The sequence below is a fragment of the Podarcis liolepis genome (genome assembly GCF_965112155.1).
Source record: "Podarcis liolepis genome assembly, chromosome: 7".
Lineage (NCBI taxonomy): Eukaryota > Metazoa > Chordata > Lepidosauria > Squamata > Lacertidae > Podarcis > Podarcis liolepis.
The window spans coordinates 43,838,920-43,865,354 of NC_139561.1; the positions used below are offsets into that span (position 1 = coordinate 43,838,920).

General features: G+C 49.1%; 1 protein-coding gene across 9 annotated transcripts in view; it reads right to left on the reverse strand.

The window, feature by feature from the left end:
• Positions 1-842: 842 nt before the first annotated feature.
• The window catches only part of ZNF469 (zinc finger protein 469), a 276,095-nt gene continuing 250,502 nt past the window's right edge, over positions 843-26,435 (reverse strand). For 7 of the 9 annotated variants that reach the window (XM_083513406.1, XM_083513404.1, XM_083513408.1 and 4 more), the window contains 2 exons: positions 20,378-20,448; positions 843-15,355 (listed from right to left, as the gene is read on the reverse strand). In XM_083513406.1, the coding sequence (XP_083369532.1) occupies positions 2,407-15,153 (12,747 nt within the window). In that variant the 5' untranslated portion in view covers positions 15,154-15,355; positions 20,378-20,448 and the 3' untranslated portion in view covers positions 843-2,406. Of the gene's footprint in view, positions 15,356-20,377; positions 20,449-20,533; positions 20,573-26,435 lie in introns of those variants that run through there. The other 2 variants (XM_083513412.1, XM_083513409.1) reach the window with 2 other exon arrangements.

Sequence of the window (26,435 nt, forward strand, 5' to 3'; positions counted from 1 at the left end):
GACAGTCACTAAGGGAAGCCAAAACTGCTCCTCTCTTCTCTGTACAGGGGATTGCTCACGGACAGAATTAGGGCACATGTGATTAATTGGCAGATTCTTGTGTTGCATTTGGGATGCTGGGAAGCAGATTTGGGGATATTTTAAGTACATCATTTCAGGGATAGGAAGAGATGTGTGAAGGGTGGTTAGGAAACAGGAGTCAGGGTGATGTCCACCAGGGAGCCAAGCAGTCAAGGATTAAGACTCGCATAGGAAAGCCCAAACAACCAGTGTTCAGAAATGCTGGGGTATGTTGTAGAAGCACAAATAAACTGTGGGCCAAGCATGCTGGAGAACATTAGCAGTGCAAGTGGGAGTGAGGGCTGGTTATTGTACCAGGGTACCCTTCCTCTTAGGGCTCAGAGACATGTTAGCACCACAACTTTCCATTGTCTCTGAAAATCGAAGATCTGCTCTTGGCTAACCACCTGAAAGTCATTTGAAAACCTTTTATATTTTTGACCATGGCATCACAACACCCCCAGTCATGTGCTGGCTGCTCTTTGTCAACAGAAGAACACTAACCCAGAATGGTTTCACAGAATCATAGAACTGTAGAGTTGGAAGAGACCCCACGGGGTCATCTAGTCCAACCCCCTGTAACGCAATTTCAGTTGTTACATGGTAGTCCAGTCCTGCCTACCAGGCAACCACCTTCCCACGCTCACTGCATCCCCAAAGGACAAGAAATGAATAGAAGGCAGACTGTCTGAAAAACGCCACACAGACCGGTGAGCTTCTGTGAAAATATTGGACTATATTTGAGAAGATAAATCCGGGCCCCGTTTTACAGTACCACAGCATTATGTTCATCTCATACTTTATTCAACAATATTAAAAGAGGCAGAGGCGCTCAAATAGCACCTTTACAACATCTTTTTTATTATTTAAAAAATGGCATCTTCTGTACTTTTCTCTGTTCTCTGACAAATATCAAAATAAAAACTTTTAACATAATGCATTGCACCTGACGTTTAATTAACCTACTTTTTTTTTTTACACAAAGAACTGTAAAGGTACATATTAACAGGATAAAGCCATTTAATTCCTTTTAAAAAAATGAAACACATATAGTTTGCAAGACACACGCAAAGTACTCTGAGAGCGTGCCCCCCTTAACCCCTTCAGTGCATTGTCTCCTCTTCTTTCTCAAACATGGAGGTCCCTATTAACAGCTGATTATCCTCCAAGTCGCCTTTTGCACCTGAGATTCAAGCCTCAAGATGTAACCTTTGCTGCATACACTGCAGAGTATTAGCGTCGCAGGAGGAGCATTGTCAGAACACCATCCTGCACTCTCCGTGTTAGGTTTAGACAGGCAACTGTTTACTACTTTCACAAGTTTCTCCCTCTTCCTTGACTCGTGTGTGTGTGTGTGTGTGTGTGTTCCTGTCTGTATTCACATTATGAAAATAAAAATAGCACCAGTTTAACTGCATAGTGTAAAGCCCATACCAAGTCTAGCAACTACCTCAATACAGTAAGAGTTTGTTGGTTTGTTTTTAATATAAAAATGATACCTTACAGGTCCTTGAGACACAGTACTGCAGGGGAGTGGGGAAGATGTAAGTTGGCAGTTTTCTCACTGGAAAATATTAATAATTAAAAACAATAATAAAAAAACTATGTCACAAATCTTCAAGGTGCAGTTTAGCTAGGTTAGAGGGGAAGGCGTGTACATTTCTCTTTGCAAAAATAAAAAATATAACCCTCTTTTAGCAACATCTACAGTGGTCTAATAAAGGCAGTAACTTTCCAAATGCTGCATGGCAGTTCTTAATGCCACATTCTTGGAAATGTCTGTCTGTCAAAACTGTGGCCTGCTTCCTTCTTAATTTAATTTTTTAAAATTGTTATTTCTTAGGCTGGCTCCCAATTAAATGAAATCGTTCGGGATTATTTGTGCAAAATCTTTGGGAGGAGGAAAAAAATGCTTTCTACAGTGTGCTGCACCTTATGAATAAGACGTCTCTGGAATGAAGTTCATCTCTTCAAGTACTTTGTACAAAGATAACAGAGACACAGTCTGAAAAGGGGCTGGGATTTGCAAGTATCCTTATAACCTCAGCACTTCTCCAATAAAGCATTTCCTCTTGACGCTTCACTCTGCCCAAAGCGATTACAGTTTTAGTTCATGAACATCATCAGCAACATCAAAGTTCTAGCATTTGCATGATAAATCAGGTGAATTAAAGTAGATTAGCAAGACACAAAGCAAAACTATTTCAGAGGCTGCAGTGCAAGTTCATTTAAGCTAGACAGAGAAATCACGCTACACAAACGAATTTAATGCTTTGATAATTTCTCTCTCCCCCCTGCAAACCCCAATGAAAGCAGCGAAGGATCACCATAAGTCACTTTCATAAATTACTCAGAAGTATCTCTTCTTAAAGGAATTTTAAAGCTACTTAATTTCTGCCCAAACAGTTGGCTTAGGAGATTGTTCTGGGATTCAGCTGTCCTGTAATTGTGAGAGTCGGGCAGCTTAGCACCTTGGACAGCTCTGTGCCGGCTCAAAGAGCCTGGCAGGGAGGCAGAGGGGTCTTTGGCTAAAAGGGGGTGGTGGAAGGCCTTGCCGGCCAAAAGGTCCTTCTTGCGTTTCAGGTCTCCATTGGCATGGCGGATCTCTGCCTTCTTCTGAAAGCATTGGTCAAGCACCATCTTTTTGAGCTGGCCGCCAGCCATGGACACCTTGAGCGTAGGGCTCAGTTTGTTGCAGTGAGGGTCCCTCCTCCGAGGGGAAAGAGCAAAAGCATCACTGTTGGGCCAATCAGCCCTTTTGAACCCTCCAGCGGCGTCGCTCCTCCCAGCATCCGGCGTCCGGGCTTTTTTCTTCTTGTTGCCATCCCCCTCAATGTTCTCGCGGGAGGCTGAGCTTCCTTTGTGAGCGGATTTGTGTTCTTTCCGCTTTTTGAGATGAAGCTTGGTCAGCCCATTAGCGATGGGTCTCTCTGGGCATTTGCTCAGGTCAGGGTGGCTGTGCTTTGCCTGGGCACTCCCTACCTCGCTCCGGAGGTGGCCGCTCACAGGCTTGACGGGGTTGCTTCCCATCTCTTTGATGCCAACACTGGTGCCGTTGTCTCTGGAATAAGCAGCACCCATCTCTGGGAGGGCCTTGTCTTTTAAGGGTGGTGGCTTCTGAGCCTCTTCTGCACTGCCCAGGGAGCAATGGACACTGGGGTCGTTCTCGGCATAGGTCTGCCCACCTGTGACCTTCTTTGAAGGCATCTCTTTGGCAGACCGGTTGAGGGCAAGTGAGGAGGTCTTGTCCTTCAGCAGGAGCATGTGGAAGGTCGCTTCAGGTAAGTGCATCTTGGTGGCACTTTCCTGAGGAGCTGTATCACTTAGATCAGGATTGCCGCTCCACTCTGTTTTGGGAGTCCCCCTGCATTCTGTTGCCCCCATATTTGCAGCAGAAAGGTCAGGCCTCTTGCTCACGGGTTCTTCTTGGAAATGTGGGCTGTCCCAGGTTCCCATGGCATGTTCACTTTTGCCATTAGAGGTGACTTTTTCTGGGGCCACTGCCTCCTTGCTGTGCTTCTCAGAGAGATGAATTGGAGGCAGCTTTTGTGTTGGTGGTGCTGTTTGCTTATGTGTTAAGCTGGCCAGATCAATACTAACTGCATCAGGAGAGTCTATGGAAGGAGGTGGAGTGTCGCCGAGGGAGTCGCCTTTCACCAGCTGTCTTGCAGAAAGTGCAGTGGTGGGCTTGAGTTCTGGGCCACCTGATTCATCCTGGGGCAAAACTGGTAGAGGTGGAGGCAGACCATCACATTGGGTTTTTGCAATTTCACCCAGGAGACTGGAGTAGCGGCCCACCAGGTCTTCTGTTTTTATGGAGGTCTGGGGTCGAGGTGTTGTGGCCACATTGGCTGCTGTGGATAGAGGCTCATTTGGAGACAGCAGAGGTTCACTCCCTAGTTGGGGGACACAGGTGCAATCTGCCTGCACAGGTAAGCCTGGTGCAAGCAAGGTGTTGCGATGGACCATCTTTTTCTTTTTGGCTGCTGGTATGTCTTCCCGCAGGTGTCCTTCCTCTTTTACTTTCTTATCCCCATCCTTGGCCAAGACTCCTGGCCGCATCACTCCTCGGAATCGGAAGGTCTTGCTGCTCCCCACCAGGTGCTTCTCCATGTGCCGGTCATACTGCTCCTTTTTGGAGAAGGTGTAGTTGCAGGTGCTGCAGATGAAAGACTTCTTGATGACATGCATGACATCCGCACAGAGCTCACAGGCATAGAGCGTGGTGTGCTTGATGTCTGCTTCCTCAGCCGTTCCATGCTCTTGGCTGAGGTGGTTCCGAAGCTCTTTGGTTTCCTGGTAAAACATTGGGCATTTGTGGCACAGGTAGATCTTCTGCAAGCTGTGCACCACCAGGTGGCGCTGGAGCTTGAAGGGCTTGGGGAACTGCTTCCCACAGTGATGGCAATCTCGAGAGGGATCTTTGCATTCTGGGTGCATGGGAGCCAACTTTGGAGCCCCTTCGGCTTTAGGGGCAGGGTCGGGAGATGGGGCTGTTGCTTTGGGAGAGGCAACAGTTGGCTTGGTTCTTAGTGGGACCTCCAAGGTGTCCCTGTTGACAGTCACTTCTTGTCCTCCTTGGGCCTCCTTGGGACTTTTGCTCTCTTTGCAAGCAGGTGCTTTGCTGCCAGGCTCAGCATGCTTGGCTGATTTGTTGGGTTTCCGGCATATGATAGAGTTCAGGAAATGCGTGACAGCATCATCATCATCACTGAAGCAGCTGGGCAACCCACCCAGGACAGATTTCTGAGCCTGGCCTTTCCGGGCAAACTGAGTGGCATGCTCTCGTAAGTGCTCATTGTACATCCAGACGTCAGATATTTCCTTCAGGCACATCCCACAGGCCCACAAGCCGGCTTTGTTCTTGGCATGCTTCTCCTTCAAATGGTCCCTTAGCTGCTCCCGGGAGCTGAACTTCCTCTGGACACACATGTAGCATGTTGGTGGAGGAGAAGGGTTGTGAGTGAGCTTGTGGAAGTCCAGCTCCCCTAAAGTGAGGAACCACTGGAAACACACCTTGCACTTGTATTGCTTGTCTTTAGCCTTGAGATTCAAGTCGCTACGGGTTTTCCCCTGCTTTCCTTCTCCTAGCTTATTTTTGATGGGTCTGCCTTGCTGGGCTGGTGACGGTGGCTTGAACCCTGAGGTGCATTCATCATCAGTGTGGCTGAGATGATCTTCCCCAATGCTGTAGAAGCATACATCTCTCATCTCAAACTTTGTGTTCAACATATCCATATCAATTGTATGAAACTCAGACAAGCCAGGATTTTCATTCATCCTAGTGTTATAGGATTCTTCTTCCAGGTCAGGAGGTTCTGGACTGGGAGCCATTGATGATTGGTCATTTGTCAGTTCCATGGATGAGCTGAGCAATGTTCTGTCAACAGAAATGCCTTCCGTCTTCTTCTCAAGACTACCCCAACTACTCAAGCTTGGAAGATCCTCTGTTTGACTCCTTATTGTGCCATCGCTCTTCAAATCAGTAATGTCCTCCCTTTGCCTGGCATCGTCTGGCTGCAGAACTTTTTTGGTAGATCCGGAATTGACATCACTTACTATTGCTTTGCTGCCATGACACATGTTGAGAGTCAGAGCGTCATCAATGGAGATGGTGTCGTACTCACAAGGGTCCTCCCTGGTGACACAGAAAGAGCTGGTTTCTCCTAGATCTGAAGCCATCCTGGTTGTAAAGAGACCTGCCATGCCTTCTGGCCTGGGGTTCACTTCTATGACAGGTTTGGGCTTCTTGGTCCGCTTTCCATATACCCGCCTGCACTTCCGATGGGCAAACCGGTCATTCCTGGGGAAAAGTTGTGAAAACGTGGAGTCATCATCAAACAAACTCTGCAGGTCTGGACCCATGGCATCCCCCTCATCCCCCTGAGATTCATTCCTCATCTGAAGCTCTTCCATCCTCAAAGGCTTGGACTCTGTGGGATAAGGGACACCACTGGAAGCTTTTTCTGATATGATTTCAGGGAAGTCCTCTTCAACTGCTCCAGCATGGCAGGACTGCTGGAGGCTGTTGGGACTTGGTGTATACATTGATGGCCTCTTTTGATTTCTACAGCAAATCTCTCTGGGTGGATTCTCTTCAGATGACTCTGGTTTTTCCATGCTGATATCCTCACCTGGTTCTTCACAGACATTGCTCAACCTTTCCTCAACTTGTTTTGGGTACCTGCTCATCCACTTCTCTGGCAAGTGTCCTTTCAACCCTGGATCCACCAATTGCTCATTACAGCTCCCTACATCCTGAAGAAGCTCTTGCCCAGCCATCTCTTGGGCTGATGATGTCTTTTCACCAACTTCTTCCAAGTCCTTGACTATTGGAGGGTGAAGTGGCAATGGTGACTGTGCCCTTGCCTGTTCTTGGAGGCCAGGTGATGGAGTGCTGCTCTCCAGTTCTTTAGAGACAGTGGTCAGAAGGAGGTTGACAGTGCAGGGAATCACTGTGGAGCGAAGCTCAGGGATCTCACTCTCTAGATGAGAAGATTCGATGGTTTCATTGGGAAATACTTTGGCTTTTCTTGCCTTTTCCTTCAATTTCTTCCTGGCAAAACTGCCCAACCCACCAGCACCAGCCTCTTTGTCTTTCCCTCCTGTGTCTGGCCCTGGTTTAGAGCCAGGTGCTGATTTGCCCAATCTCTCTGCCTCTGTCCTTAGCGACGTCGTTTTCATGTCTTCATTTGGAACATCTGTACTTTGGAGTTCCTGGGTTACATCAAATGAAATCACACTTAGGTCACTGAGCACCTTACTAACAACTTCTTGGATCTCTGGATTGGGCTCTTTCCTTTGGCTCCTGCAGGATTTGGGAAATGGTTGGCTAACGCCTGCTTTTGACAGGTGTGAGCTGCCTGCTCTCTCTTTGATGGAAGCCCTGCTGTTTCTCCGGGAGAGTTGCTTGCTTGCCGTGAATGCCTTTTCCAGTGGAGCACAGTCCAGGCCTGGTAACGGAGTGGTCTCCTTTTTCTCCTGATGTTTCACAGTTTTGTGCCTCATCAACCCAGTTTTGGTTCTAAAACGAACTGTGCAAATATCACAGGTGACTTGCAGTCCTTTCTCCTTCTTTTCTTTTGCTTGCTTGGTCTTGAAATCATCTTTCAGACTTTCATCATTGCCCTCCTCTTGTTCTGCATAGCTAATGTACCCTTTCACACTCTCAGAGCCTTCATTCTTCAAACTGTCGCCTCTGCTGTCCATGTCTTGTGAAGCCTTCTTGATCCCAGTCTCTGTGGTCTCTGGAAATTGGCCAGCACTAAGGTGAACCTCACTGGCATTAGCTGTTCCTGCAAGGTCAGCAGTGGCCATCTCTTGATAAATAAGGATCTCTGGTTGAGCGTGATCTTTGCTGTCTTTCTGGAGGCAAATTTGAGCCTCCTTTGGCCCCTGAGGCTTTGACATTAACTCCCTGTTTTGATTCGTCTTTGTATTTGTAAGCTGAGCAGAATCTGTCTCTGATGCAGGCTGGTCAAGCATGATGCTTTGCAAGGATGCTGACTGAGAACAGGTAATCACTTCCGTCACAGAGCACATGCCACTGTCTTTATGACCTGGATGCTTGGATAGTTCTTCAGGAATATCATTATTTGTAGAAGGTAGCAGGCTGGGAGATGTGCAGCTGTTGGCTTGTAATTTCAAGGGTATTTGTATCTCTACAGGAGGAGCTGCCAGGTCGCCAGAGCACAGGGAAGAGGCAGGTGGTGTACGGACAACCTTTTCAGGTTCTGCCAAGGTGCTGGTGGCACCTTCTTCAATGTGCTGTTGACTACTATTGATCATATCTGACAGCAAAGGAGAGGTGGCACCACAAGGGAGCATGCTGGGTAGAAATTGTGGTGCTTCTGTCCATTCTTGGTGCCCCGAATAATCCTGCATGGGATTCCCAACAACAGTCTTCTCAGCACTAGAGGAGCACCTGCACACAAGGGGAATCTGCTGCTCCCCAGCAGCAGTCGGACTCTCTTCAGATGGTGGTACTCCAAAGTCAGAGAGTGTTACGCTGCCTGTGTCACTTTTCAGCACTTCTTTCTGACTAGCCAAGCTGACTTCCAGCGACAAAGCTTCTGCACAGTGGCTGGCTTGCTCCTCCAAGTTCTGGCCTTCTTCTGAAACTGGGCTGGTTCCCAAGCAGAAACCTCTCCCGTGCAAGGAGTAATCATCCTGATGTTGATTTTCAGGTGAGTTGCTGGGAGCCAAAGTCACATGACATTGCAACTGTCCCACCTGATCACCACTCCTTTCCATCTGGTGGACTTCTGCAGCACACAACACTTGATCCTCACAGCAGGTTTCGCCCCAAGGTGTGCAGTGAGCCACAAGTCCCTTGAGTGTGGCTGGCAAAGCACAGCCTGGTGTTTCATTTTCAAATGATCCAGAGCTTAAGGGGGATTTTCTGTGGCTCCTAAATGCCAGGGTTGCATTCTGCTGATCTTCTACCACCTCTCCTGTACCTTGACAACCTTGCGTTCTCTCTTCCCTTAGCAATGAGGTCACCATTGAGCCGCTGAGTGGTGAGAGGTGTCTGTGCTCTGGGGAAATGCCACCTGCACACAGTTTAATGTCACCCACCACCTCAAAACAGTCATCTTTTAGGTGCTGCTGCTGCTCCTTCTCCTCTCCATTGGGATTGTGTCTTTCAGGGCTCTGAAGGGCTGATTGCTCTGTTGTGCAGGGAGCCCTTTCACCAAGATATTCTGCCTGTTTGCCTGGTTCAAAAAATAGTTCAGTTGAATCAGATGTCTTGGTCCTGTTCTCAGATTCGTCTGCCAGGGACCTCTTCCTTTCCTTCACTGTGGGGCTTTCAGCCACCTCCTCACTTGCAACAGGGCCCATAGATGCCTCTTCCTGTTCAGACTGAATGTCAACACTTGCAGGCAAGTGGGAGGTGGGCTGCAGGGCTGGGAAGCATGGCATCAGCAAGTCCTCCTCGTTGCTTTTGGCCGTCCTGGCCACAAACAACTGCAGCTGCTGCAATGGGTTGCCTGCTTTCTCTTGGGGAGTGGACACATCTTCTACCTCCCCATTCATCTCCTTTGAAAATGGCAATGTGTCAAAAACCAGCATTTTCCCATCTCCAGCTTTATTGTGTAGGGCTGGAGAGTGGCAAACAGTCTGTCGGGACTTATCCAGAAGGGCAGATCCATCCTCATCCCTTGGGAAGAGTGTGATGCTCTCCAGCATTTCTGGGTCCTTGATGCTTTGGGCACTAGAGGGCAAGTTGCCATCAAGTTCTGGACCACCAACATCTTGTAGTCCAAAATCTGGCTTCAAACACAGAACTTGCTGTCCGTACGTTTCCAACTCAGCAGCACCATCAAAAGTTTTTTCCTTTGGTGGCAGTTCTGCAAACGCCTCCCCTCTCAGAGGCAAAGGCTCATGCACATTTAGCTCAGCTGTCTCCAGAGTTTTAGGGAACAATGGATCAGGGCTTTGTATCAAATGCTCTGTGTAGCTTGGAACTCGCAAATCATCAGAGATGCCTGAAGAGCATGGATCTGCCATGATTCTGGCAGGTGCAGCCTGCATTTCACTGAAGTCATCTTCCTCGGAGATTTCAATACCCTTCAGGTTGTCATGAAGCTTGTCTTGGTCCTCTTTGGAGTTAAAAGGACCTCCCAAAATCAGATCAGTGGCAGATGGTGTGTGCATGGTGGAGTGTATTGGGCTGAATGGCACCGGACATGGCCAAGGGTCCCTGTGGCTTCTGTACTTGCTATCTAAAGTTGCAAGGAGACTTTTCTCATTCCCTGAGTTTTCACAGACACAGGCTTTTGTAGAAAGGAGGCTTGCTTTCTCAAACTCGGCTTCTGTTAGGAACAGCCCTTTCCCATTGCTTTCCTGGTCGAGGGTTAAGAGTGAAAACTGGTGGGTGGCTTCCTTCTTATCTGTGCTGGTAGGTTGTCTGGGGGCTTGGTGTTCATCGGATACTTCCATGTTCAGCTTGTTTGCTTGCAGCTGGCTTTCCAACTCAGTGACTAACCTTTTGATCTCGAGCTCGTCATCTGAGATAGTGCTCATGAAAGCCATACTGTAATCTGCCATCCTTTCGGGTAAAGGGATTTGGTTGATCTCGCCAGGGTACCTTTTAGCGACTGTTTTTTCAACAGGGAGGCTGTGAAACTGGGCAATGTCTTCTGGCAAAACTGGGGATGTCCCCTCCATCAGATTCCAGTCTTTCTCTTGTGAGAATGGAGAATACTGCTGGTCAAAGGGGGTGGTTTTGCTGAGCTGATGATGGCCAGTACACTCAAAGGCCACGTAATTGTCCTTGCTTGATACCACACCATCATATAAGGTGGTGTCAAACTCGGCCACAGGCAGCTCCCCGAATACCGATGAAGAATCAAAGCTAAGAGGTGAGGGGACTTTGCTTTGTTCATGATTATCACCTTCGTAGGGCGTGATCTCAGGGTGCTTCTGTTTGAATGAGCTGAGGTCAATGCCCCCCTGGCACAGGAACACATTGCTGCTGTGTGATGGTTCCACACCTGCAGCATCTGAGAAAAGGCCCGATGACTCAAAGCTGTTAGATAACCCTTTGCAGTCATAGAATGCACCAGCAGCATCAACGAGTGCAGCAGCTCCTTTCCTGGCTATCCCTATGCCCATGGGATTGTCTCGGAAACAGCTGACTGGAGCCACAATCAATGGTTTCTTTGAACACTTGAGGTCTACTTGTTCATAGCTGTTGCTCTTGTCACTGGGGATGTCATGGCTGCCATCAGAGGATGGGCCACTGAGCTCATCCAGGTGGTATTTCAAGGCCTCTCCATTGTAGGTAGGAAACTGGGGCCAGCACTGATTCCTTTCCAGTGAACACTGCTCAGCATCTTTCGGTGCAGCCAGGGGCTTATCATCATTGTGCCTTGATCCCCCGTGGGATTGTTCTGCATCCTCAGTGCCAAAGAGCCCAGTGGGGTTCTGGTTAAGAAGGCCACTGCTGTGATAGCTCTTCCCCTTGGCCCGGAGCAAACCTTCATCTCCATTTGTGCAAGGGATTGGGGACATGCTGGGGCTTTGATGCATCTGGAAACCTGCTGTCTGAACTGGGGGTGAGTTGACGCTGCCTCGCTCTCTGGACAACTCAGACGTCATTCTTTGGCTTCTTCCTCCTACCACTTCTTTCTCAGGAATGTCCGGCTGCTCTCGTGGATGTGGTGTGGCGTGCAGCAACCTCTTCCTCTCTTCACTTTCCTTCTCAGTGTCAGAATCGGCCCTCTCGGTGCTTTGAGGACTGTTGCTCGTCTCACTGGACAGGCTGGTGCTCTGGCAGCTGCTGGTGGAAGAGCGGCTGCACCTGCGCCACACTCTGCCCGTGCATTCGTTTTTACTTCCGGACTCTTTGCTGGCAGCCCTTTGGGGCTCCTCTCTGCCCCTCCTCTGACCGTACCTCCACGCTGGCTCCTTATCCTTCTCCCTCCCTGCTCTCCCTTGGCGCCTCCGACTGAGGCTGCTCCTCAGCCTCCCGTTGAACCGCTGCCCCGCCTTCCTCCTGCAGTGCCGCTTGGCGTATTCCACGCGCTCGTCGTCCGATTCAGAGATGTATTCGTACTCGCCAAACTTGCTGTCCTTGGCTTCGGGGAGCATCCGCTCAGCAAGCAAGGAGAGCGGCACGGCTTTGCCGCCCTTGCTGTGCAGCTTGTGCAGCTTGTTCTTCTGCTGGACAATTTTGTGGATGAGCTCCTTGCTCCAGGTGCCGCTCCGCAGCTTGCGCTTCTTGGCATCCTTCGCAGAGAGCAGGCTGTTCCCTGGAGAAGGAGGGTGGTTCAGGCTCTTGGTCTGCTTCAGCTCTGACATGGTTTTGGCCTCCTGCCTTAGAGGCATAAAGGGGCTCCTGCAGTTTTTCCTTCTGACCTTCGTTTGGGCATTTGCATCAGCGTTGGCCTCACCATACATTGCCAGGTCACTAGCCTTGTTCTGAGCAGACTCCCTGCTGCTCTGTGTTTCGAGCCTTTCCTCTCCCTGGTCTGGAAACCAGCTCACCACTCTCTCTTTATGCCCATTTTGCTTCTCGGGTGGTTTCCTTTTTGTCAAGTCCATGCCGGGATGATGATCATCATAGCAGCTCAACATTTTCACATTCTCCTCCATCCCTGGGTGCTGCTTCGTTTTCTTCCCCGAAGCAACGCTCTCTTTTGCTTTGTAAGTGATCCCACCATTGGTGACCTTCACAGAGGCCAATTCTTCATCAGCAAACACATCGATGAAGCTGCTGTCAATCTCAGGGTTATCTGACTGGTACCCAAGTCCGTTCAGAGCTTCTGTGATCAAACTGTCGAGCTTGGCGTCGTCTATCTCCAAGTCAGAAGCGCTAAGCGGCATGGGGTTTGGGGCAAGGCCGTTAAGGTGACTCCCCTTCAGAGGGTCCTCCTTGGATTCCCCTTTGCTCTCTCCATCTGCAAAATCAACAGGAGGCAGCAGGAGGCCCAGGCCAGCTTGCGGATGCTTTGTGGACTCGGGAGGCACCAGGTGGTGCCTCCGGATCTCCGCCCCCCGGGAAGAGCCTTTTGATGGGCCCTGGAGAGCTGCGTGAGAACTGCAGAACTGACGGTGGTCCAGGAAAGAGGAGAGAGTGCTGAAGTTCTGGTCACATTGCTTGCAGGTCAGGAAGACATCCAGCTGGTCGAGGCTGGTGCTGCTCAGTGTGCTTGCCAGGAAGTGATGCGAGGAATAAGGCGGTGGAGGCAGCTCAGCCTCAAAGCCCTCCAGACACCCTTTGGAGGCATCTGCTTCTGGCTTGTGGACGTGGCTGTCCACAGGGACGCCTCTGTAGAGGAGTTCATCCTTTGAGGCACCTTGGGAGAGATGAAAGCCCTTGAGAGGGTCTGCTGCCTGGTAGTGGATTGCGGTGGAGCTCAGTGAGTCGGAGGCATGGAAAGGCTCACTGGCATCCTTTGGGTGGCACTGGTGGTGAAAGAAGGGCGACGTGGTCAGCACAGCGCCATCTTCAAAACTGTGGCTGTTTGGGCTGCTTGACGTGGGCGAGAGGGATGAGCAGGTGCTGCCGCTGCTGGCCGGGTGGGGAGCAGGCGATGGGAGGGGAGAATCGGCTGGGGAGGCAGTCAAGGCCGATGGTGGCAACACCAAAGCTGGGTTGGAAGAGAGACGAGAGGAAGTTAGCGGCAGTGCTTGGCTCACGCTGAAGAAGAGGGGCTTGCCCCTGGAAACACACATGCCAGGAAGTTCTGTGTCCTTTGCCCCATCAAAGCCAAAAGCGTTGGCCGGAGTGCAGTTCTTTGATCCCGGATCATGCTGCTGCCTGATGACCCCCTCCCCAGACAGCAGGGCTTTACTTGGATAGCTGGGAGTGGAGTTCTTCTGAACCTTGCTGCTGCTGTCCCAGTCTGATGCCCCAAGGGGGAAAGGTGGCTTCTGGCTGGCCAGCTTTCTTGACAGCTCAATTCGGTCTTGGCCGGGCATTGCGGAGGTGAGGCGCAGCTGCTGCCAGGCCTTCTTTATGTGCTGCCTCTGTTCTGCCCCTGGGTGGCACCCAAACGAGAGCTGGTTCCCAGCAGGGCTTGGGTACACGGTTGAGCTTTGTTCCACGGGAGGGTAAGCCTTCTTGCCTCCCTCCCAAGACTGCAAGAGCCGGGGTTGGGCCTGCACAGTAGTGGGAATGCTCTTCTCGAAAGGCACTGAGCCCAGGCTGGCAGTACTGGCCGTGGGGTCACCATAAGACTTGTTCTGAAAGTGCACTTGGGGCAGAGAGACCTGTGGCATGTTCCTTCTCAGAGCACCACCAGGATCCAGTATCCTTTGACTAGCTACGTTGTCTGTCAACAAGGACTGCCTCTTCCCGGTCGGCTTTGGCAAACTAGAGACGTGTAAACTGGGTGGGAAAACGCCTTGGTTTTCTTGGAAAGTGCTTGAAGTTTGGTCGATAGCACCAGAAGGAGAAATAGCACCATTGTGGTCAGTGGAATGTTCATTCCTTCCTTTGTAGCAAGGCAAATGCCCTTGAGTCTGTGACGGGAGGAAGGGAGCTTGTTGGGGAGCCAACCCGTACATCCTGCCCTCCGGGCCAACGTGGTCATAGGAGCCACCGGCGAGAGCTTCCTCTTTCCATTCCCTGGAGGAAGGATGGAAGGCAAAAGCACCATGAGAAGCCTGACTGGCAGCCAGCGACACATCAATGTAATCTTGAGCATGAATGTCGCCTTGGAAAGGGTCCGCAGCAGAGCTGTGCAAAGTCTGGAAGGGGTACTGGAACGACAAGGGCCCCACACAGTGTGCGCTAGGTTTGCTGCTCTCGGGAAACAAGGGGCAAGCTTTGGGGGCAGAGAGTCCATTGTTAGCACCTGGGAGGCTTTTCTCTGGCAAAGGCCACAAGCTATTCCCATTACCCTGGAACTCCACATAATGCAGCTGCCCGTTGGTGCCAGAGTTTTCATGAGGAACACTGGCTGGCAGCTGAAGCTTTGCGCCATGGGCTGGGCACGCGGTTGGTGTCGGGGAGGTAAAGTTGCTGGAGATATGGCTTGAGGGGGTCTCAGGAAAACACCGTGCAAAACTGAGGTCTTCCTGCTGCAGTTCTACCTCTCTCTCGGGGATGCTGGGGACGTGGAACCTGTAGCTCCCCGAGATGGGTCCCCGGCCCACTTCAACCTTCTTGGGCGGGGTGACCTTCTGCTGGGGATAAGCAATACCAATGGTGGGGTTTGGTCTGGCATTGCTGATAGTAAGTCTATAGAGCTGCTGGTGGCCACGCTCTCCTTTTCCGGACCGCTTGTTCTTATCCCTCGCTCTGCTCTTTCCAGGGGGAGACTGGGGGCTTCCTTTGACAGAACCCCAAGGGCCATCGCTAAGGAACTTGGACCTGTTGTGGAGGGACTTGAAGTCTATCTTGCCTGCTTGCTGAGGCCGGATCACAGCTTCCCTTTGATTGTGTGGCTCCTTGTCCTTTACACCAGTGAAGCTGGACCCATTCTCAGTCCCAGTGTGGAGACATGACTCTGAGCTTTCCTGGAGCTGACCATCAAATTCGCCCACGTCTTTCTTGCCAAATTGCTCAAAGCCAGTATCTTTGTCTTGGGTGCTGGGCTCAGTATCGTTGGTGGCATAAGCATGCTGTGTCTCTCCCATCATGGTATTAAGGACCAGGCCTAAAAGGAACTGGTTTCCTTCAGCCCCTCAGCACGGGAGCCCTCCATGGCAACCATCATCCCTTCTTCTCCAGCAGCTGTGAGGCACCTCAACCTCTCGGACAGCTCCCAGTTCCATCCTGGCTATGGGGCAGGACTTGCGTATGAGGCCTGTTGGGGGTTCATCTCAGGATTCCACATGGGACCTGCAAGAGAGAAAAGCCTCGTGAGATTCAGCAGCTCTGCAGTCTCAGATTACAATGTTCAAATATTTAATCGTTTACAATATTTGGTGACAAAACCCAAGGACTAAGGCTGCTTCTCCCTGAAAGCAGAATGTAAGCAAAAACATATCAAACTCATGTCCAAGACTGAAACTTTGCTTGAGATTGGAATGAGTTGATTCCAGGAATCAGCAGGGTGCTTTGAGGGAAGAGTTGGCCATGTCAGGAAATGGACAGAGTCCCCTGTCACTTACTGCCTACTAGGGTTAGCACTGGCCCCATCCTGGGTGAGAACCAGGGAACTGTGTTACCAAGAGGCAGAAAAAGCACAAGCTCAGGGCACCAGCAAATGAGAATTTTTTGAAATAATATGACAATTGGTTTGGGGGGTTTTTAAGCATCACAGGAAAAATCTGAACTTTCTAAGACTTCCTTCTACTCCACATTCTTTCCCTATTTTTCTGTTCTATTTTATTGCTTATCCCCAGCTAAACCAGGAGTGGGGTGTCCTACTAACATAGGCGGAAATAATGCCAGGAAATCAGATTCTGTCAGGTGCTGCACATGAACTATATGCATGCACATTTCGGCATACATGTATCATTTGTGTCATTTGGGGGGGATTATTTTATAATTTACTATTGTTTGTATTTTGAATTACTTATGAGGGGGGGAATACCATAAAATTTTCAGCGTTTAGGGCCTTTCCATCCGGCCCAGGTGAGAATAGTAGGAAGGACCAAGCTTTTTTGTGCAAAAGTACCTTTGAGAAACCCAAGCTGTTTACAGGCCTTACGGGGGGGGGGGGAAGTCCACACTCCTGACAGACATATCCAGCTGCGGCAACCAGCCCCCCACTCCCACCCCCACCAGCATCCCTCCAGCACTTCAAAGGTTATTATAAGTAATTTACCTCTGGCTAAAACCTGCTGAGGGTGGCATTTTTATTGCCTTAAAACGATATTTCTCTTAGCCAGGAGCAGATGACAGAAGTGCCCCGCCTATGGCTTATAGTCAGGGGAAAGCTCTACCTTTGATTTCTTAAGCTGGGCTCTCTGGATTTCTCCCTTCACCCCCCACCCCCAGATTCTCTCCTGGCACCGATCATCATTTTATGTCCAGAAACAGCTGCTCTGCCCTTTTCTTCCGCTTGATTGCTGGCAGCTGAATGGCAGCACAGCCTCCATTGGTGCAAGGCCTTGCGCAGAAGGTGACTTGACTTGCATGCAAAAGTGAAGGACACTTGCAGAGCCCGGCAGCACCTACATGGGGCCAAAGGGGGTCTTCTCTAGTCCAGCATCTCTTCTTCCTCTGATGCCCTCTTGCATCTCTGGCTCTGGCTTGCATGGCTGTTTATTGCAGTGGCCCTGGCTACAAGCTCCTCTAGGGCTGGCCAGGGGAAGCTTCTCAGACACCTGGAGGGCATTGTGAGGAGGCACCTCTCTTTGGGGTGGGGGTGGGGCAGCTCAGACACCAGGGGAGCAGCTGTTGCTGCCCAGAGAACTCCTGAGGAGAGGAGGCTAAGGGAACACTCCACAAGGAAGGGTGTTTGAAAAAGGTGAGAGGCTGCCAGCTCTGCAGGCAAGGGGTAACATAACTGGGCTCCTGAGCCCCACAGGGGTGCCACAGAAAGAATGTAGTTGGTCAAAGGAGCTGTGGACTCAAAAAGGTTGAAAACCTCTGGAGTAGACCAAAAAATGTAAGGATCCAATGGCCTGATTCAGCAGATCGCAGCTTCCTGTGCAATATGTCACATCTACACTATGCACTTAAAGCTCTTACACCAGAGTCATGTTTTCCTCCAAAATATCCTTTGAATGGCAGCTAGTTCTGGGTCTTGTAAGAGCCCTCAGCACCCGTAACAAGCTATGGTTCCCAGAATAATTTCGGGCATAAGTGACATATGAGTGCATGGAATGGATGGCATGGATTTGACCACAGGCACGTGCATTTACATCATGCAGCCAGCTGAGGGCTTTTGCCTGAGCGAAGCAGTCCTGCCCACTGCATCAAAAGGCCTGCTTTTTGAGATACTGTATAAGTAACCCCTCTCAAATGTATTTATTCTCTTTTGCTAAAGACTCCTGTTATCAATCTTGTGAGAGTCTCTGGCTTAGTCTCCTGATTGGCCCAGAAATAGCACAAAGCAGGGTCTTGAGGAGGCACTCAAAAATTTGTAGGCACTGTACAGTGAAATCTCAGAAGCCAAAGAGATTGCCAAGTAAGATTTCTGGTCATCAGTGCCCACACTCTTTCAGCTTAACTTTGCAATCTTAAGGACTAGCACCTTAAAGCAAGAAATAAATAAGGATGCTCAGGATGCTAAATTTTGCAGCCAAAATTGCACTGTGAGGTCACATGTTGTGATGATGGTAAAATATATGCAACTTGAACCCACAGCTATTTGGAAAGTACTTCATGCTTCCTCTTAGCAAGGGTACCACAATTGATGGGGAAAGGCTGTAGCTCACTGGTACAGCATCTGCCTTTCATGCGGAAGGCTCCAGGTTCAGTCCATGGCATCTTCAGGTGGGACTGCGAATGTCCCCAGCCTGAAACCCTAGAGAGCTGCTGCCAATCAGTGTAGCTAGTACTGACCTAGATAGAGCAATGGTCCAACTCAGTAAGAGAACTTCCTTTGGACATTTGCAGTGGGCGTCAACAGCTTCATTTGCCCTTACTACAGGCTCAGCATTTGAGGGGGAGTAATTTGGTGCTAATTCCTCAGCTGACATTAACTTTAAGTGTAAAACAAAGGTGCCAAAGCAGCTTAGATTGGTTATTTCCAAGTGTATTCTCTGGAAACTTGGATTTTCTTTCAGCTCTCATTTTGAAGCTTGGGGGGGGGGGACATATGTGGGGCTGTCAAAATCTCCAGCTAGGCAACTGGGCTGATGGACAAGTACTCCACCAAGAGATCTAACCTCGGCCACTTTCCTTCCTGCTGCTTCTACTCCCAGCTTGGGAACCAAAATGTTGCAGAAGGGGTTGCCTGAGGTCACTGGCCGCTGCCTCTTTGATCTGCCCATTTTATCAGCCCTGTCCATCAACCAGGACAGAGTCTGATGCAACCTTGACAGCCTTTTTTTAAAAAAACAAAAACAAAAAACACCTCTCCACAGTTTCACACTTGGCTAAGCAAAATAAATCCCAGCCCGATAGAGGTAGCTGAGAGGGTCCTATTGCTCTCCCTCTCTGCCAGCCAACAATGTGCCACTTATATGCCGTTTGGAGCCACGACGGGCAAGCCTGTTTACTGCTGCTGAAATTTGCAAAGGTACCTTGCCAAGATAAAACAACCGACAAAACCAGAGCTAGTTACATTATCACAGTTGGGTTCACTCAGCCACATAAAGAAGGCCTTTTGGAAGGATTTTTTTTTTTTTAAAGCCTTCTCGTGGGGATTCAATAAAACTTGCAACATTTGCATTGCTGGGGCCTAGGCTGACGGCTGCATTATTGCAGGCAGCCAGAAGACATAAATGTTTGGCTTCCAACTCAAGCAGTTGATTCCATGAATGGATACGTGGAGGGTGTGTGGAAGAGAAACACAGGGGAAGATGGCAACCTAGGGAAGGATTGGAGTGACAATGCATGCTCCTGGCTGCCTCACCGCTAAAAGGATGCTGTAGAGTTGGAAAAGGGCAACACAGATTATTAAGGGGATGGAGTGACTCCTCTACAAAGGAAGGCTGCAGCATTTGGGACTTTTGAGTTTAGAGAAAAGGCGAGTGAGAGGCGACATGATGGAACTGTATAAAATTATGCATGGCATGCAGAAAGTGAATAGAGAAAACGTTTTCTCCCTCTCCCATAACACTAGAACTCTGGGACACCCAATGAAGCTGAATGTTGGAAGACACCCAACAGACAGAAGAAAGTGCTTCTTCACGCAGCGCATAGCTAAACAATGAAACTTAGTCCCACAGGAGGCAGTGATGGCCAACAAACTGGAAGGCTTTCAAAGAGGATTAGACAAATTCATGGAAGAGAGGGCTATCGACCGGCTGCTAGCCATGGTGGCTCTGCTCCGCTTCCACAGCCAGAGGCTGTAATGTAATGCTGAATACCAGTTGCTGGAAACCACAGGAGGGGATAGGGCTCTTGAGCTCGGGCCCTGCCCGCCGGTTGCCTAGTTGCCATCCCCGTGATCATTTCGCATTGCCCTTTTCTGAACCTTTTCCCACTCTGACAACTGCACCAGACTTAAAGACACCTGCCACTCTGGAAGCTGAAAAAGAAGCCTGGTAGCTGGGTGGATAAACCTGACACCCATGGATTATTCCGAAAGCATTCCCCATTGATTCAAACAATGGCACTTTTAGAATGATTCCAAAACATTCCCCATAGATTCAAGTAGGGGCCCGCAGCCAGCATGCTGAGGAGGGAGATGGGAGGAGGCTTCAGCCATCCAGGTGAAAAGGTGCTCAGTGCCTTTTCAGCAGAGAAAAAACAGATCCCACGCAGCAGAAAAGTAGCCACTGAAATCAAAGCTGCCTCTGAGTGCCTCTTTGACTTCCTCCACCAACTTATTAGTTTTAAGCAATCCCCCCCCCCGGGGGGGGGGGGAGGAAGGGAGGGAGGGTTAATAATGAAGCAAATCCTTATATTTTGTGCATGGCAAGTATACAGAAGACTATTTGAGTGGCTCATCAAGATTTAAATTATATCCAGGCAGGTTAAACTGAAGCTTCTGAAACCAAAAGTTTGGCTATGGTTGTGGGGGGGAAAAAACACTTGTGAAATGGTTATTCCACCACAAATACACTCAATTGTTGTTGTTGGTGGTGGTGTGTGTGTTTTTAAATCAGTCTATCCTTTAACAGGCCCTGAATGGGGTTTTCTATTTTTTGAGGGGCCCTAGAAGGAGAAATATATGGGTGAGAGGCGCAAGGGGATTATTCCAGTCTGCTGGGGGATTAAAAAAGAAATTCAGAACATTTGCTTTAAAAAGTCAAACAGCCCCTCCCCCTCCCACAGCCACCACTTGTCAACTCGCCATACCTTGGAAAACTTCCGTCACTCAGCTACTGCTGGGTCTCGGCTTAACTTCCCGTGAAATATGAATTTCTTGGCTGCAAGCAAAGTGAAAAATATGTCAGGAATTTTTGTTTGGCTTGGCTGCCATGGCCGCCACAGATCACAAGCTCATTCAAGCACCTTGCCAGAGCTGGACGTGAAAGGCGCGTTCTCCTCCGGCTGTGCTGTTGGACGTGCTGGGAATGGGTGCTCCCAGGAGACTAATGTACAGATGTGCTCGGCTGCCGGCTCCGAGTGATTCAGCTGAGCTGGCTTCTCAGCACACACTCCACAGGGCAGTGCAGAGGTGCTGGCTGCCCTTTCTCCATCAGTGGCTGCCATTTCAGAGCATCTGTCCTCAGCACAGGCAAGGGAGACCCGGAGACTGATTGATTCCCAGAGCCACTTCCAAAGTCTTTAGAGCGAAATCAGGGCAGCCATGGCTGTCCCAGCTCAGAGAGAGGGATGTCCTTCACAGGCAAAGCTGTCCATTTCAGATTCAGTCTTTACGAAAATCTGTCAGGTTTTTTTAGTGTGCATTTATCCTAATTTACACATTTTTGTTTGCGATTTTAACTAGTGTATACATCTTTTCCAATCACTTTTTGCATTTTTTGTATCTTATATGCACTTTTATACATCCTTTCCCCTAATATTATATGTATTTTGCTTCACTCTTTCGGAAGAAGGGTTTGCAGAACTGCATCACAAAATTCACAGAAGGAATTTCAGAGGATGGGTGACTTTTGAGACTTAGCATGTATGCCAGTTTTTGCTCCTCGCACTTAATGCCGCTCCTGGTTCTGGTAGACAGAGGGAAAGGAGCTTCTCACAGCAGGAGGGAGAGGCAGCTGTGCCTCTTTACCAGACTGACTCATCTCCCCCCACTCTCCTACTTCAGCTTCTGCCTCTGATTTTGGACTTCTCTCTGCCACAGACTCCCCCCACTCACTAAGCCCTGTTACCACTTCAGCTTCTCTCCTCCCAGTCTGCTCTCTCTTCTCCCTCTGGCCACTCATTGTTGTCCCACCACCAATTCCTAGGCTCAGAGCCATCTTCCCTTGGGGGTTCCCCAGCTCATTCTCCCAACTATTCCTCTGCATCCAACCAGTCTGTGGCAGTCATCTAGTCCAACCTTGTGCAGTGCTGGAACCACAGCTGAAGAATCCCTGGCAGATGACTCTGTCTAAAAACCTCCAATTAAGGAGTGTCCTCCACCTTTTAAGGAAGTCTGTTCTGCTACCAAACAGCTTTTGCTGTCAGAAAGTTCTTTCTAATGTTTAGAAACTTCACATCTACTTTTTTGACAGTGGGGAGGAGGAAGGTGAGATAGATGTGAGCAAATGAAGCTATATGCACATAAGTGTCACATACGGTGGGACTCAACGATAAATTAAGTAGCAGCTTAATTTGCCTCCTCGATACAGTCATCCACTCTTTAATCGCAAACACACATCTCTCTTGTTAGGTATGTCTTGAACTTTAGATCAATTCATTTGGCTCAGGGCAATTATGAAAGGGTTTGTAGCGCACAGATCATTTTTCAGGGCTCTCGGCTTGAAGACTTTCTGCCAGCATTAAATTAATTCCTTTATTTATTTCAGAACCCCAAACCATAAAGAACTGTGTGCAAACAATTACATTTGGTACGAATGACACCACCCAACCGCTGCAGGTTTCGATATCGTACAGAAATTGTCTAGAGGCGCAGGATTGACTGCAACTCCTTTGAGGGACTGTAATAAAGACTGAGTTATTTTGACATTTATTTAAGAAATATTTATCTCTCGTTTTGCTTCTAAATGCTGCCATTCGCTAAGGAATTATCTGTTACCTAAGTATGCTGATAAATCTTCTAAGGTAAAAGTATATCTCAGATGCTCCCAGGAAAGGTACATTTAAGAATGCTTCCTAAATTATCAGCTGCATTTATCTTAATTACTTTGGTAAAAGTAGAATCTGGCATTAGGGTGAGTTAAATTGAATGGGCGCTTGTCTTTATCATATCACATATTTGAGATCATTTAAGGGAGATAAAAGGGACAGGACTTGGGGGGGGTTGGGGGGGACCTCCAGGTGGAGTTCAAGGATGGGAAATAGCAAGGAGTGTGCTGGGAGGGAACCAGAGGGGCTGTGCTCAGGACCAGCTCAGGATATGCTCTGGTTCTTTTACCAAGGAGGTTCAAGTCCCTGCTCAGCCAAGAAATCCGCATTGTATCTTTGAGGCAGTCACCATCCCTCTCAGGTTAACCTACCTCACAGAGTTCTTGTGAGGATAACATGGTCCCTACACCTGGGATCTATTATTTGAGCTTATGTCACTGTATTTTATACTTTCCAGATGCCATTAGAAGCCACTTTGGCACATAAGACATAAAATAATACTTTATACCGATATTCTCTTCAGTTATCGTTGTTGGAAATGGCTAAACATGTGGGTTCATTTCCCCCCTAGTGGTTTCTTTTATTTTGCTTCAGGTGTGTTTTGTGTTATGAATTACACATTTAACTAGGGGATGCCATCCCTTCCTGCTCTGCTGGCCAGCCCCATCTACCTGCCAAGCCCCCTTTCCCCACACCTGGCCAAACGCTCCTCCCTTTATACCTGGCCACTTCCCTCACCCCTCGTCCAACCCTGCCCTTCACAGCTCACCCCAAGCCCTTCATCCTCTTACAGCTCACCCCAACCTCCAACCCCCTTTAAAGGAGGGTGGTAGGTGCTTCAGGTCTGTCAAACTGCTCTCTGAAGCAACCCCCCCCCCCAATTAAACCATTCTATAGCCACATTTAAAGGAGGAGGAGCTTCAGAGTGCAGTTTGGCAAGCCACTCTCTAAAGAGTCTCTCCTGCATCTGTTAAAAAGCTTGCCTGGCCGGCCTGCCACCTGCCTGCCTGCTGTTCTGTCATTACACTGGAGTTGGCACAGCCGCCAATCAGCAGCCACACAAACAGCAGCATGACGACAACATTACATTTTTATGTATACAGGAAGAGAAATGGTTTTTTGTTGTTGTTGTTGTTGTTTGTTTTAAAGGTCCCTTCTCCACCATAAAGTGCCCTAGTAGGCTTTGGGCCAGTCACCCTCATTCTAACCCTATCTCACAGGGTCACTGTGAGGATGAAACAGTCCTTTGGATCGGTAGGCTGTGTCCAACTAGATCTGCAGCACAAAGCAGATGTGCTACCTCAATACTACAGCCCTTCCCACCTAGGTCAGTACTGCCAGCACTGACTGGCAGCAACTCCCAGGATTTCAGATAGGAGTCTTTCTCTGCACTGCCTTCATTCCTGCATTGCAGGGGGTTAGACTAGATGACCCTCAGGGTCCCTTCCAACCAGTGGTGTAGCGTGGGTTGTCAGCACCCGGGGCAAGGCAAGTAATTTGCGCCCCCTAACCCGTGGATTTGCGCCCCTTAACCCTAACCCCCAGATGTTGCGCCCGGTGCGGCCGGCCCCCCCTGCACCCCCCACGCTACGCCACTGCTTCCAACTACAATTCTGTGATTCTACCTGTAGATGCCAAGGATTGAACCAGAGACCTTCTGCACTCCAAGCAGGTGCTCCGATACTGAGCCACGCCTATCCCAAGCTACGCCCATCCTAATTATGCTCCTATAATTTTTGCCAATTTTGTAAGTGAGCTTTCGTTGTTTCTCTCTTTGAGAACTTGTTTCTATAAAGCACGATTAACGAGCATTTCAATTGTGGTTTCATTACCCCATTAATTATTCTGACCCAGAAATTTAGCTCAAAATGTTATCAGCTTAAAATAAGGGAGGCGGAAATCAATTAAAATGATTATAATTTAGTCTACAAAAGAAAAGTTGACTTAAAAAAACATTTTAAACTGAATAAGCAGTTCCTGCAGAACCAGTCCCTCTTTCATGCTCTCATCTCCCTCATAGGGTTGTTGTGAGGATAAAATGAGAAGGGGGGAAGCCACATTCACCACCTTAAGCTCCTTGAAGGAAAAAGTGGTATAAGAAGGTAATAATAAAGAAGACCCAGAAAATTTGGGCAGAGGGGGGCAGGGCGGGCGGGAAGAACAGGGTTGCAATTGATACACATTTCCAGCAGATGGCGCCAAAGCCAGCTGAATTGAATTTCCTGCGGTTAGTGCAAACTTCGAAAATTTATGCGATTAGCCTTGTTAAAAGAAATCCTAGTTCACTAATCAGCTTTTTAATCACTCAATTAGCAAATCAACTAATCAGAACCCCTCAAACAAAGTTTGAAATGAAGTTTCCACTATGGAAAATTGTGGAAAGTATTTTTCTATATATTTCTATGCATTTTCACACACACCCAGAGAGAGAGAGAGAGAGAGAGAGGTTGCAATGATCTCTGTGGTTTCAATACCAAGGCATAGTCTCAAAAACATGTAGAGACATTTGGAAAAAGAGGAGAATGTATTCACCTTCCCCTCTCACATTGCCTCAGTGGTCTGAAATGTGTTTTGCAAATATGATTTAGAAAACCACACAACTGGGATTTGCAGGCCTGTCATTCATGGAACAGCTGCCAGGCAGATGCTGCCTGTCCTTGTTGGTCTCCTCGCCATCACAGGATGTTCCCTGCAGCAGCTGGTGATGGCAAAGACACTCTTTTCTTGCAAAAGCTGCAATCCATGCAGTTAGCCACTATGCACAAGCAATAAGTCACAGCATCTGCTGCACACACACTGCTGGCCCAAGGCGTTTTGCTTCCTGAGGCAATGGAAGATGATGCTCCCTCCCATGGTACAAAAGGTGTTTAATCTGACTTCAGTACAGGGGAGAGTGGGAGAGTATCTTTCTGTCGTCCAGCAACTCTCTCTGTCCTTCAGCAACTCACCACCTCCACCCGGTTTGCACCTTCCATCTGATGCAACCACTTTACTCTGCGTAATGGTAGGGGTGGTCCCACAAAGGTCCTTTCAGTGGGAGTAAGTAATTTTAACCCCCTCCCACAGTGGAAATGGCTGTGGCTCAGCGGCAAAGCACTTGCTTTTCAGGCAGAAGGTTCCAGGTTCAATCCCTGGCATCACTACGCAGGGCCCCTGGAGATGTGCTGCCAGCCAGTGTCAACAATACTTAGCTGTATGGGCTACTGGTCTGTCTCAGGGCAAAGCAGCTTCCTGGGTTAAAGGATAGTGATAAGAGTCTGCTTTTCCTGCAAAAGGCCTCAGATTCAAGCTCAGCCCTGGACAGCAGCTGCCAGTCAGTGCAAACAGCAATGGGACAATGGGCTAACACAATATAAGGCAGCTTGCTGTTGTAGCGCACGGAGAAAAATCAGATCTCCAAACGGAAGGCGTAATAACTCCCCAACCACCAATGGCTTGTCCTCAGATTTTCTCTTTCTAACCGCTTCTCCAGTTAGCATCCTCCTACTTCTTCTAATTTCTCCTGCGTTTAGGCAAGCACAACGCCAAGAGCGGAGGAACTCTGCGAGGAAGGAAAGCAGAGCCCCACACGAGGCCAGCGCGCACATCACAGCTGGAAGGAAAGCTCTTAATGACAACCGTTTCTGAAAGGAATGCGAGGCCAGCCTGCCTGGGCGCTGGTGGATTTATGGCTCCAGTGCCCCCACTTCACCCTCTCCATGAAAGAGCAGAGTGTGCGGAAAGGAATTTGCGCTCCAGGTGATGGGGAAGTGCGGAGGCAGGGACCCTGCAGATCCAGCCCCTCTGAATGGCCTCCGCACCTGACTGAAGCCCTTCTGCCCATGGGGTTGGAAGAAACTAGATTGCAGAAGATGTTCAAGCAGGTCTTCAGAATCTACCCCACCCCCTGCCACCAAACAGGCGTCAGAGCAGATGACAGCAATGCACCTGGTGAAACAAGCTGGTGAAACCCATACTTTCTGGGCTTTATTTTGGGACTCCGATATGTCAGTGCTCAAAAGAGACATGAACAATATTTAGCCTAAGGGTGGGGGTCCTTTCTCAGCCTGAGAGATGCATTCCTTTCTCGGCAACCTTTTGAGTAGTGGTCAGGGACAGAGGCCAGAGCAGGTGAACCAGCAGGTGTACATTTTCCCTTTGTACAGTTGCCTAGTTTCTT